This window comes from Galleria mellonella, unplaced genomic scaffold (genome assembly GCF_026898425.1).
Source record: "Galleria mellonella isolate WM207_F2 unplaced genomic scaffold, CSIRO_AGI_GalMel_v1 utg132, whole genome shotgun sequence".
In the NCBI taxonomy this organism is placed as follows: Eukaryota; Metazoa; Arthropoda; class Insecta; order Lepidoptera; family Pyralidae; genus Galleria; species Galleria mellonella.
In genome coordinates this window covers 1176605-1191004 of record NW_026441989.1, presented here as the reverse complement: position 1 = coordinate 1191004, position 14400 = coordinate 1176605, and the positions used below count along the sequence as shown (strand labels likewise).

The window sequence follows — 14400 nt, the reverse complement described above, 5'->3', positions numbered from 1 at the left end:
TGATCCATCTTCGGACTCTCTCAACTGTCACTTGTGAACTTTTTCGTTTAGCAAATCGCAGCATTAGCCACCGACACGTCATTACCAAAATTCATCTTGTTAGCGGTGAAAGGGAGCGAGCGTTATAGACCATGGGGTTCCCTATCAAGCTGTAATTGCTTGTCAATAATCTACTTGGTTTTGCGAACGCTTGCAAATTCTTGTACTTAGAATGAAACAAAAACCTAAGTCACTGATATTGATAATAAAAAATATACATGTGCTAGGTATATAAGTATAAAATTTGTTATTCCAAACAGGTTATCAGATGTAAACGCAAGCATTCAATTATTTAATATGTTTTGATTTCTCGTTGTCTATTTTTATACAACATGAAAAAAATAACTATAATTTTTAAATAACTTTGTGCCAATATTTTTCTTTAGATTCATTCGTCTATTAGTTACTTATATAATGAAAATTAAACAAGATATTAATTACGTAGATAGAATTTTGAAATGAATTCTGCGTTTAAGTCATTTCTAGTAATAGATTTTTTGTCACATTATGTATTTGTTATTAGTCCAATATTCATTGTACAGACAACCTTATGTTGCAATCGAATTAATGAATTCACCTGAATTAGTAATTACGCTAAAGGGACCGAAAACCAGCCCCGTACGCGAAAATGTACTTACACACGCCTGATACAGCGTACATAAATGCCATGTCAGTCCCTTTTGTCAAGGGAGAATTGTTATTTTTTTATTATTTTTAGTTATCCTTAAAAATCAATTTTTGAAATTAAGTAATAATGGACGTAAGTTTACGTTTTCTTTTTATAACAATGAATTCTAATATTAATATTTTATGTCATATTAAAATAACCTGACTAGAAAGGCAATGTGTACTGGAATACCTCTGAATGGAGATGAATAAAATAAAATAAAAAAATACACCAAATCTAAATAGATAATAGATGAAAAAGTGTAAAGAAAATGACGCCGATGACAATTATCCTATGTTGTATTAATTACTAAATATACCACTTCCTGAAGTTGTTTGGTTAATTGACTGTCAGTATTATTTATTATAATTGATTTGTTTACCGTTCTATTGGTGGTTACAAAATAACTAGATGGACCTAGAAAATTAGATTATATCCGCATAGTTCTACGATTTATTTCTCTTACACTACAGACAGTAGAATAAAACCTTTTACTACGCATACTACGAGTATTATAAACATAATAATATAAAATATTTAAAATTAGTATACAAGACGAAATCACACAAAACACCACTGTAAAATAAGTTTTTGACAATTTATGGTCGCCATATTTATTTTATAATGTCATCATCATGTAGCTCAAAGCACTCCCACTTCTCATTGAAACTAATTCAATGATTCCATTTATTACTCGTAATATCCATCAAGCTGTTTAAGTGATATGTTACAACAGAAATATATACGATATACTTACTTACATGAACCCGAAACACTTTACTTTTTCGTTAATCTAGTAACAAGTTATAACAAATTGCTTTTAAATGAAATTTGTCTGTAAATATATTATACATAATAACATATATTTTACAAATGTAGGTAAGCATTTGTTTTTAAGTTAATAACACAGACAGTCGTAATGAGAAGTTGGACTGTATTTATACGTTGCTCGTATATTTCTGGTGGAATAAATCTACATTTAGACCTGTACATTAAAAATGTATGCCTTCCGGGCTACGTTTCCGCCTCTAAAGCGAGTTCAAAAGCTTTGAAAATAATTAATTGAGAATAAATCCGCGTGCTACTTTATTCGCTATAAAGTAATATGACTCTAAGCCTACTTCTATATAACAGCCACTTAAATTTATATGTTTTGTTAAATCTGTAATGGAAATGATGATTTCATGATAATTACAAGAGTGGATATAAAAATAAAAGGACGTGGTTTCAGATTTGTGGAAAGAATTATGGATGAAAGTTTCATGGAACAAGTACATTTACAATGGGAAAGTGGATGGTTGCAAAAACTGGAAAGGTTTTTTTTTACGTGGGAAAATCCGTCATGGAGATGTATCCTAGGAAAGACGATTGGGCACCACCAGATTAATACTGGATTAATACCTTACGGTCCTCCTAACATTTTTTATTACAGTTATGGGAGTGTGTGATTAATAGTCGATGATTTTATAGATTGTAGTCTATACGAAGGAAGTGTCAAGAGTCTTAGCAACTGACGTATGTGAATGAGTAGAGTTATAAAAGTACCTAAGTACTCGTAGATGAGACAAGAAACATATGTAAGAAGTCTTTAATACTTTCTTTCTTTCCAATAGACGACCACAGTAAGAAAGTGGCGTAAATATAAATAAATAAAATGAAATAAGACGAGAGACATCGAACTTTAAGATGTTGTTAGGGACGACTATGAGGGAAAACAATATTCTAGTTCAAGACACTCAGCTGAATAGAACAGAATAAAAACTGAAAATAAATAATTATACCAAACAGCTTGGCCAAGATTGCGATAGTAAGGTAGAAGAATCCTTCGTGCTCAGCAGTGGTAATAGGTTGTTATAGTAAGGTGGCAAATGCAGTGCGCTACAATGAACGAGAAGCCGTAATCTGTCTGACAATGAGAGAAACTGCGTGTTAGGTAATAAAGTTTACAGCGCACAGTGGGTAACATTAAACTAATTAAAATCATGGTTCACATAAAATTGCTGGGATATTTATACAATTGGTGATTAATTGTAGACTATTGAAATGTAGGACAAATGATTTAATTAGTTCCATTATTGAAATATAAACATTTAATAGGTTGCTGCATTTTTAAACTATTCATATTTTTCTTGTGACCTACAAGTAAGTTGTTAAGTTTTAATAATAATTTTAATGATAGTTTTAATGTAGTATATTAAATATTTTTTGGTAGTAGAGAATACGATGTAAAAAGAACGAGTATTACTAGGTAAACTTTATATAAATTAATTACGTCCTAACGCTGGTAGTGGGCAAGAGAAGGATATGGGCCTATAACTCCTATGCTGATTACGCTAGTAGGTTTATTATTTGAATTTTTATGTGTAATTCTTATTAGAAGAGTTAGGGTTACACATTTACTGTTATTTTTATTCTTGTAACTTTTTTATATTCGTATATTTTTTTATAATAAAGCGTATACAAACGTTTCATTTATTAAACTCCGTCAATCTATTTTAGGCTCCATATTAAATGAAAAACATACTTACATGTAATATACAGTTACTTATAATAGTTTTTCGAGTCTACGTAAGACTTATAAAACATTATTTTCTTAGTAGATACAAAATTGTATCTATTTACTTACGTATGGGAGTAATAAATTTGCCTCTGACCTTATAACTCCCTGACTACGCAGTCTTAAGGGACAGTCCTCACGACCGTGAAACCTTACGTTAGAATTACGAGATCCTCTTAACCAGCCAAGGTAAATCCCGCGGGACTTGAAACCAGTTTGTGATATTCTATTATAAAATTATTGTAACATTATTCATTATATCTTTAAGTTTCATATCAACTAACATTTTGCGCGTAATTACGCAAAGCAATTAGCTAATTACATGATAGTAAAAAATACAATGAAGTCGATTCTGAAACGCCATCTATCTTAAAAACTATGTTACAATAAAGATATTATTCAAAGGATTCACAAAATTAGCAAAATTTAAGTATAATATATCTAGTCAACCGTTTCCCGTATGGTCCCGGCATAGAATTGGCCACCCCTTCCTATGTATGTGTGTGTCGTTAGAGGCGGCTAAGTGAAGGCAAGAGATGGGCAGTAGCCTCCCCTCTTAAAACATTTCCAAAGCCTAACTGCGGTTGCCAATCCGTCTGCCAAGCGTGGCAACTACTGGCAAAGCCCTCCAAGGGGGAGGCTTATTTTCAGCAGTGGACAGTTAAGGCTGATGTGATTAATGATGATGATATCAAGTCACGACTTTACTTTTTTACTTTAAAATTTTTAATTTGTTTCTGGGTAGTGCATAATTTTATTTTTTTATACCACTGAGGTGGCAAACAAGCATACGGCCCACCTGATGGTAGACGGTTATCGTAACCTATGAACGCCTGCAATACCAAGCATTACATGCGCGTTGCTGACCCTAAAGAAACTTCTTTACCCCTTATTTGAAGAACCCCATGCTGTAGTCTCGTGGAAAAACACACACTCTACAGGTACTCATCCGTAACCTGAACATTCGTGCGAGGAAACATCTCTGAAAACATGACCATCCAGGCTCTAAGGCATGGAGGTGAACTCCCTGTCAATGGCATTATCATTAAATAATAATTAAGTACTTGGCATCATTAAGTACCTAACAAATATAATTATAAACATTAATACTTATCTACTACCTCTTGTATCAATGAACACTCAACTTTTTTACTCTTAGAATTCACATTGAAATACAGTATGAATAGACGCAACTGTATTATTGTGTCTAATATTACTGCAATAAGCATTATTATGTAAGTCCATAATCGAATTGAGCACTATTCTTAATATTTCACAAGTATCTGTATTAATAAGGTCCAGCCTAAAAGACCATTTATTTTTCTAAAGCTATGATTATAATAAGGAATAAGAAAAATATGGATGCATAGATGCATGTATGAATAATATGAAAAATATACATCTAATGTTCTAAAATTCGTGATAATAAACATTGTTCTGTATGTTTTTGAAACTCTTTTTTATTTTTTATTTAGAAGCTAAAGTATATTATGGGACCTCGGACTTGACCCTATCTAGTAAGTAGCATTCTCTACCGTTCAAACTTTGGTATGACCATAAATTCTCGAGTGAGATGCTTGTTTATGTTTATCACGCCTAATTAAATACATGTTTACCTGTCGTTAGTTATTAATATAATTAAAAAGCCTAAGTGTCAATGCCTGTGTCATTGTAATGGCAATCGCCATTAGTTTGTATTAGTGCACATAAAAATCGATTCAGTTATGCGACATGACAAAAAATTTTACTTTTTTCTAACTTTAATAGTGTACACGGTTTAGCTAAACAATATTTGTTATTTTTTTATTTTAAAGGACCACAAAACTGCAGTGGAATCTAATGTTGGTTGAACATTATTAAGAATTCATAACTTATAGTGAAAATAATAGCTTACTCATTGTGCGGTATATCCTCTAGTTGGTTGGCGAGCGCGGCAGCCGCTAGCAGCGCCAGGAGCAAGCCCAGCGGCGAGCACCGCGGCGACATGCTGGCTATCAACACCATCGTACTCCCCACATGACAAGAGCACACGAACAAGCACAGCACTCACTCGCTCCTACATCGAGTAACACCACCGTTCGCACTACACTACCCTGACAATGTCACCAAAGGGCGTAAATTTGTACATGAGTCATCGAGTGATTGTGTAGTGTCAGGTTATGGACCGGGCCGGTGTCGGAGCGGGCGGGCCGCAGGGCGAGGACAGAACGTGTCGAGCGGGTAGCTCTGTGACGCGCCGCCGCGGTCGCTCGACGTCCCGCACCGCCGCACCCTCACCCCTACAGCCGCAGTGACGCTGCGCGCGAATCATACGCCCAATCACGCAGCGGGCTCTCTACTTATTACTGAGATTTATTTGTTCATACATAGGGTTGATGGCCAGCCACCGATCCGAACTCACCAGCGGAAGCTATAAAAACATCCGGTATCAGCAGTCGTATGCCGTTTCGGACGTGGCCCACCGTAAGCCAGTCGTGCAGCATGCTGGTCCTGTTTGAGGTTTTCACGGCTGGGCATGCATGCGGGGATTAGTTCTAATCAGAATGGAGACAGATCAGGAGATCCGATGGTCGAAGGCGACAGGTCCGATGCCCGCTGCCACGCACATGCGTGGGCACGCCGCCAGGAAATCCTTTATTGATTCCCGCGCTCCCGCTTTCTAAGGAATGTCGCAGGCGTTGCTGCCTTTGAAATTCCACCCATTTTATAATTTTGACTAAGCGGATCACGCTACGCTAGGCGGATTGCTTTCATTATAATACCTGACGAGGTAATCAAGGATTACAAACAAATTTAAAATTGTTTATACATTTCTGAAAATATAATGACTTGCCTTGAGTAATAAATAATACGATGGGCATTAAGTAAAGTTTTAATAACTTGTTAGGGAAGAATTTATAATTTCATAGCCATGTTAATTGAACGATTTTTGTTAATTGGTATCTTATATAATGAATGAATAATGAAATATTAGCATAGTAATATACACTCCTCGCAAAAATTAAGGGAACATAAAATTTTTTGAAATTTTTGGGTGATTTTCAACAGGCTGTATTTCAGTAAAAAATAATCGTACAGGAAATTTAAAAAAAGGGTTTTGAAGCTTGAAAATTCTAGTTTTCAGATTTTTTGGTGAAAAAATTTTTTGAGCTCCGGTTTCTATGCAATTCTTAAACAAAGCTGAAAATAATTTTTTTCTAAATTTTCTAGGTTTCGTTTTTCACTCTATGGGCATGGAAAAATTTTTTCGAGCTACTCCATTGTATAGGTCTCTTAGCGTGTTTATTCAGCTTCAAAAATCGCTTTGGATGGCTCAATTACGACCATTTGTCTCCGAGATATCGAACTTTGAATGCAAAAGCATCCTTTTCCATTCAACTGCTAATATCTCTGGAACTACTGGTCGCACAGCAAGCGGGCGCCGAGTTTCTTTATCTGCATAAAATTTACAATTAAGCACAGTCAAGAGTTAGTGAAGAAAAAATTTTTTTCCACCTCTAACATTGAATCGAAAAAAGTGGAAAAAAGTGACTATTTCTCCTTTTTTGGTTACTTGGCTGTATCTTCGCTAATATGGGCGGGAAAGCTAAAGTTTGAGGAAAATTTTACAGTCTATTGTTCCTTTAAGAACCCCCTAAATCCCTGGAGCGATCGGTTCAACGGTTTTTCCCGGACCAATTGATTGAAATTTTGGAAAAAATAAGGGAACAAGGTTTTTGTCCCTTAAACTCACCCTAATCCATTCAAAAATCAATAATTTCATTTGTTTTTCACTTTTTACTCAATTTTTTGTTTTTTAAAAATTCATTATCAAAAAAAAATCGAAAAAAATCAAGAAAATTTTATGCAAATAAAGAAACTCGGCGCCCGCTTGCTGTGCGACCAGTAGTTCCAGAGATATTAGCAGTTGAATGGAAAAGGATGCTTTTGCATTCAAAGTTTGATATCTCGGAGACAAATGGTCGTAATTGAGCCATCCAAAGCGATTTTTGAAGCTGAATAAACACGCTAAGAGACCTATACAATGGAGTAGCTCGAAAAAATTTTTCTATGCCCATAAAGTGAAAAACGAAACCTAGAACATTTAGAAAAAAATTATTTTCAGCTTTGTTTAAGAATTGCATGGAAACCGGAGTTCAAAAAATTTTTTCACCAAAAAATCTGAAAACTAGAGTTTTCAAGCTTCAAAACCCTTTTTTTAAATTTCCTGTACGATTATTTTTCACTGAAATACAGCCTGTTGAAAATCACCCAAAAATTTCAAAAATTTTTATGTTCCCTTAATTTTTGCGAGGAGTGTATGATTTGTGAAATCCTTATTCCATGAATTAAGTAGGCATATTATTAAATTATACGATATATTAAATATAATTATACTATATGATTATTTAATTATACCCACAAGTAGACGACTAAAGATTAAATTAGACACTAAACATATGTAGTGTTTAAAAATGAATGGTCGAGTCGATCTCTTCCTTTATTTTGTATATTCATGTACCCGTATTTGTACGTGCGTCCAAATTAGATGCGCAATGTGAAACTTCATCCGTGCTTTCCAAACCGAACTTTGATTATTACGCACAAATTTCAACTTTAGGTTCACTGAAGAGGACCAACTTCAAACCGCAATTCAATCAATCAATCCTGAAATATGCATAAGAGGTTACGGGTTAATAGGTGCTTTACAATTCCTCTCAGGAAGGTTAAAATGCCCGCTTTACATGATGATGATGGTATCCTTCTTGTTATAGGTCCCACAAGATTAACTCTAGATAAATGACTAATGAAAATCAAGTTTGTAAAGGTTAAGTTACAGTAAGAACAGTATGCTTTACTATTAATATTTTTTTTTATGGGTGATAATGGAATGGTAAACTCAACCGCGCTATCGGTCTACACCGGCGGGGCACCAGTGAAGAATGATAGGTGAGGATGAAGCAGGTCAGTTAGCCCATCGCGACGAATTCAACAAGAATTGTTCACGATGGTTTCCAGGGGGAACCACGTGGAGGTCGACCTAATAGGGCATATTGCTAGCAATGGGGCTATCAAAATCCATTGTTAACAATCCCTTTCCCTTTACTATTAATATTTACAGGTGGCGGTTTCTGCCTTCAACTGGAAGCACCGTCAATTTTTTTACCATTTTAAGTATGACTAAAAAAATGGCTGATTTCAAATTGAGCCATCATCGGCAGAATTCCCAATATTAAACTCTTATAGAGACTACTGAAATTACCGAAAGCTACTCAAGTAAAGTAATACGTGCTGGAATTTCTGATGACAAGCTAACAGCTGGCTTGGTTTTAATTTGACTTCCCACATGTCAAAATCGTGTGAACCCATCAAGAATTACATCGCGTACATAGATAGTCACACTTTGTTTTCAGTTTAACGGACACTGAAGGAATATTAATAGAATTATTTCTGTACTTACGACAAAGGTCATCAGAGAAGAAAAATCAATCAGCCTTTAACTGTCCACTGTTAGACATAAGCTTCCTCTTATAGGAGTTTTGCCAGTAGTTACCACTCTTATGATTAGCCACTGCAGTTAGGCTTAGGAGATGTTTTAAGAGGGATGCTGTTGCCTATCCTTCGCCCTCCCATAATGGTCTCTTACGATACCCACGAGCAAAAAGGAAAGCTTATTCTATGCCGGGACCACACGGTGAAGGTCCATAAGAATAAGGAGTATGTAGAAGTGCCACTCATGTCAATTTAATAATAATACCGCATTCGACGCTCGAGCTCTAAGTAAGAATTAAGTTCCTTTAATCAGCGCGTCATGCGCCACTCAAAGAGCTTGTTTAATAGTAAACCACAAGATGCATTTTTTTGTTTAACATATATATAATATAGACGTTGATTATATTAACAACATTAAATTAAATGTTTTAATACTAATAATGTAACTTCAGTTACTCTTTGACTTGTTTTAATACGAGTATAAATTACTCTATATATACTCTTTATTAATTTAATTATTGATAACTATTGTAATTGGCCATGTGGTCCCGGCATATAATAGACAACCCTTTCTTTTCCCATGGGTATCGTAAACAAGTGACTAAGGGAGCTTATGGTGGAGCGATGGGCATCAACGTTCCTTTAAAACGTCACACAAAAGCCTACCTGCGGTTGTCAGGGGGGAAAGAAATTATTAGTAAAGGGGTCTAATTGACCTATTGCTAGCAATACATCCTATCAGGTCGACCTCCACGCTGTTCTCCCTGAAACCGTCGTGATTAATTCTAGTGGAATTCGTCACGATGGGCTAACTGACCTACCTTTTCATCCTCATCTGTCATCCCTCACTGGTGCCTTGTCAGCGTATCCCGACAGCGCAGGTGGGGTTACCATTCCATTATCACCCATTAAAAAAAACTGCGGTTGCCAACCCACCTACCAAGCACGGCAACTACTGGCAAGACTTTCTCAGATAAGATGAGTCTCCCATGTTCAACAGCGGACAGTTAGTCTGATGATGATTGTAATATAATAGAACTTACTCATGGTTATCCAGTTTCCCCTAAAATTCCTTAGACCTTGCTAGATATTTTTTATGTATATTATTGATATTTGTCCATCTCGTATATAAGTTGTTAAATTGTACGTGTCGTCGTCACTCCTATTGGTTGCTCTATACTTATCTGTACCAGTTCGGTTCCGCTTTCTTTAATATAATAAAATAATATTATTTAATATATTATATAATTAAATAAGTATAAATTCGTGACAATCCTATTTGAGTGAATGGAAGTGGGCTACATTTTACCGATATCGGTGTACTCGCAATGAAAAGTCTATTGAATGTTATTCCATTTAGTATTATTTATTCTTATGCTATTGCTATAAGCGCTTTATTGACTTGAGACTTACTTCTTTATGAACCAGCGTGACTCGAACTGAGTTTGAGTAAGTTTTGCAACGGAATAAATGGTATGTATGGTATGTGTATGATTTCATGTAGTACATATCTACATACATTTACATACAGATTACATGTACAATGTATGTGTATGATCTGTATGATTACGAAACCCAAACTCAGTTGAGTTATATTGAGATATATTATATATGCTATCATTACTAATACTGTATGATTACGAAACCCAAACTCAATTGAATTTGGGTTTCGTAATCATACGGATATATTATATATACTAGCATTACTAACATATGAAAATGACACTATTTAAAGCGTATTGTACATAGTTGTATTTGGCAAGTCTGTGGTTCCAGTATACCCGAGTTCCTACAACGCCTTGCGTATCCAATTTAATAACAATTTTAGGATGCTGTTGCGGCTCCCGCGCTTCTGTAGCGCCTCAGCGATGTCTGTTGAAGCTCGTACGGTTTTGACGCAGTCTGGCGTAAAAAAGCTTCGGTTTTACATAGAATACGCAGGAAAGGCAACGGTATTCTGAACGTGTTTGTAAATAAATTAGATAGTTCTCTCGTGAGAATGCTTGTCGAGAGAACTAGATTTTTATTGGTAATTAAGTATTAACATAGTTTTTAAGTACACATACAAAAATAAACCCAAGTTTTCTAAAATAAATAAATGAATAAAAAATAAATAAAGAACTTATTGCATATTACAGCAACATATACTTATGACATAGAGATATATGTATATACATAGAGCATCTGTACAATTACGAACTTTTTTCTTTTGAATTTCGGTGAATTTCGAGTCTTTTGAAAAATTGATCATCCAAAAAATTATTGTATAAATGGTTTCCTGCTTTATGTTGGGGATGCCGGCTTTTCTTGGGACTCGTTGTTGAAAACACGATTGAAATATTTACCGAAGTTAAAACAAAAGGCAGGGCTTGCACTTGTTATTCCACTCATTTCAGTCGTTAACTGTCCACTGCTGAACATAGGTTTTCCCCATAAGAAGATTTTTGCGAGTTTCGCTTGGCAGGCGGGTTAGCAACCGCAGTTAGGCTTTTAGAGTTGTATTAATAGGAACGCTGCTACCTATCCCTCTACCGTTAAGTTCCTTGTAGAATATCACTGAAATGAGACATCGTCGAGGTGTCTGTTATAAAACTTGAAAAACAAATGGGTGTGACAAAGTTACCTATACGACCCGTTTTATATTCATCTTTTTTATCTGTGAGGGTGCCGTGAACGCCTACAGCTCACGCCCACTGGGCCGAGATGCGAAGGTCATGCTCGCGTCACTGCCGCTTACGGTTAAGGTTCTCGAATAGTCCCGAAACTAGTAGAGCTTTCTCGATGTTATATTAAAATCTGTTACGATAGAATTTATTTTATTATCTTAAATAGTAAAATTCTACCAACGAAGTATGAAACAAAAAATAATAATAAATATTGTATTTATCATGTTGACACAGCGCGTTCAGCTATGAAAATATGATATATGACAAAAATATGGAAAGATCTAACTTGTAGATCTAATTTCGTAATAATTGATGGTGTAAATATTTAAAACAACCTGCTATTATAGGTAATAAATATGAAGTATTTGGTGTTGCAACGTTAATACGTTTTTAAATAATGCAGGATGAAAGGATACGTGTAATACAAGTACTTAGTACTTTAAAGCTGTTTAAGTGATACCCTGTTATGCTTTAGTTTGATCGGACCAGTCTTTTACTACACTAAATCTGATTGTGATGCAAAGTTACTAAATAGTATATTCTTCTAATACCTCACAATAAAATAAAACAAAAAATAAAATACATAGTGTTTTATTTTCTCAATACGGTAGACAGTTTAACTTGTTCATTTAGAAAGCGTATTTCAGTTTAATAATAGTTACACAGTTATATTTAATCAAAGTCATTCAGTTACGCTATTTGTACTAATTTGGTGGACATTCTGATAAATATGTTAATTTCATTTCATTATTTCATAGAAATCTATAAATGCTATTATCGCCTAGTTTTTCGACAATATGTCAGTTAAAATTGTATAAAAATAAACGATACAAAAGTATTAAACTGCCATTGCTCCGAGGCAGGCACTTCGTACTCGTACCAGTACGGTCATACTAACAATAACGCTATATTTACAAAATATCATTAAGTTACATACATAGGTACCTACGTATAAATTAATACAATCTAATAAGTACTTTGCACAAAACGTCACAACGTTACTCGTTATTTTTATCTACTGAGGTCAGTAAATCTTTCAGTACACACATGATCTTTGTACACCGCATTGTTATAGATTCCCGGCCACAGAATACTGTGGTTTGATCGTTAAATGCAGTCTTAACGTTTACCTAAAGATCACAACAATACAGTAAAGGTATACAAATCTATGTAATCTCATAAATAGATGCCTTAACTAATATTACACCTACCTAAATAATTTGTACAATAACTCTGAGATATCCCACAGACCTCTCTGGTGTCACAATAATAAAATTATAGATATAAAATAAATAATATGATAAATTATTAATAAAATTTGACCACAGTCTTTAGTGAAATAAAATGTAACAAGGCGAACTCGGAGACAAGTGGAAAATGTCTTTCAAATAGGAACACACAAAATAAAATACATAATTATTCAAGTTCTTAAAATGATATTTGGTCTATACAGTAAATACAGTTAGAACTCGCGAGATATACTTACACGCTGCAACGTCTCTTTTATTTAACATACTGAAACAACATAGAAATGCTAGTGCCACGCTCTATGGAATGATTTCAGTACCATCCTGTATAAAAAATAATACATAATTAGGTCGAGAATTATACTAGCACTTCTATTATGTACTGAATCTATTTAGCCTCCAATATTATCGTAATTAACTGCAGATTAAACTTAAAATTATACCGTAATACTGTCTTAAGGCATTGAACATTAATGGTATTGCGATCCTTAAAACATGTTTTACGTTCCCAATTCAGAGCTACGACACTCTTATAACTGTAGGTAAAGATGTCATTTGTTTCATACAAGCGTAACATTATATGATATGTAATTATATAAGTACTGCACGATAATATACAGTAACGTGTCAACAATATAGTTGTCTTATGAAAGTCTATATATATGACACTGTTATACGTCAATGTCGGGAGGAATCGCTCTCGTGCCCAGAATCGCGTCCATTTTCTCTCGGAGACGCGCGATGTTCTCTCTCGTCTCTAAACCGGTCCCTGCGGTCGCGCTCTCTTGATCTCTCCCTATCTCTGTCTCTATCGCGATCCCGGTCTCGTTCACGATCTCGGTCTCGTTCACGATCTCGGTCCCGGTCCCGGTCTCGATCGCGGTCTCTCTCTCTGTCATCATCGCGGTCCCTGCGGCGGTCGTAGTAGTAATAGGAGCGCCGAGATTTTCTGTCGCTCGGTGTGACCACTTCCACTTTTATATTTGCCGTAGCGGTTACCTAAAAAGATATTATAATTATTAACACTTTTGAATTTACAATATTGAGATTTGACAGAAATAATATTGAATTAGTGCTTTAAAAATATTTTTTTTGTTTGGCAATAAAAAAAAAAGAACAGCGAATTATCAATACCCATATGAATCATCTCTACCCTTGAGATAACTTTACAAAAGACACAAAGTCGCGGGCTTATTTGATTGTTTGTAAATATAGTACTAATTAGTAAGGACAATTATTTGGTACCATGATCTCTGAATCTCACCTTTGTAGTGATAGCACCAGGGTGTGACGACGTCTTCGTCGTAGGAGTCGACCTCCCAGAATTAGAATCGCTGCCGTTGTACGTGGTTGTTTCTACGACAACCTCTGGTTGCACCACTATTGACTGCATAGAAGATTGTACAGAAGGAGCCGAGCTGTGCCAGCTCGGTGGCTCTTCTGTGATGGTGGTGAGCGAAGGAGCGCTGGGTCGTGGAGCGGACTTGTTGGTGCGACTTGATTTGTCTCCGCCACTTGTGCTCGAACTCGACTTTCGTGGGTGAACCGGCGAACTCTTCGGGGATGGTGTTGATAAGCGCTCGGGATGTTCTAAGGGACGAACCTAAGAAAAAAAAAATTTATAATACGGATAAGCATAAAGGTCATTATGTATTCCAAGAAAATGAACAATAATTATACCAATACTTTTTAATAATTTATATATATATATATATATATATATATATATATATATATATATATATATATATA

The 14400-nt window shown here is 35.1% G+C and overlaps 2 protein-coding genes across 5 annotated transcripts in view; both read right to left on the bottom strand.

Moving 5' to 3' along the window:
* Nucleotides 1-5595, bottom strand: part of LOC113518529 (voltage-dependent calcium channel subunit alpha-2/delta-4) — a 94507-nt gene extending 88912 nt beyond the window's left edge. For 3 of the 4 annotated variants that reach the window (XM_052901593.1, XM_052901595.1, XM_052901597.1), the window contains exon 1: nucleotides 5158-5594. In XM_052901593.1, coding sequence (XP_052757553.1) covers nucleotides 5158-5267 — 110 coding nt within the window. In that variant the 5' untranslated portion in view covers nucleotides 5268-5594. Of the gene's footprint in view, nucleotides 1-5157 lie in introns of all 4 variants that reach the window. The other variant, XM_052901591.1, reaches the window with a different exon arrangement.
* Nucleotides 5596-11976: 6381 nt separating this feature from the next.
* The window catches only part of LOC113518117 (protein patched), a 32526-nt gene continuing 30102 nt past the window's right edge, over nucleotides 11977-14400 (bottom strand). The window contains exons 15-16 of the mRNA XM_026902886.3: nucleotides 13913-14251; nucleotides 11977-13647 (exon numbers count right to left, since the gene is read on the bottom strand). Coding sequence (XP_026758687.1) covers nucleotides 13327-13647; nucleotides 13913-14251 — 660 coding nt within the window. The 3' untranslated portion in view covers nucleotides 11977-13326. The remainder of the gene's footprint in view (nucleotides 13648-13912; nucleotides 14252-14400) is intronic.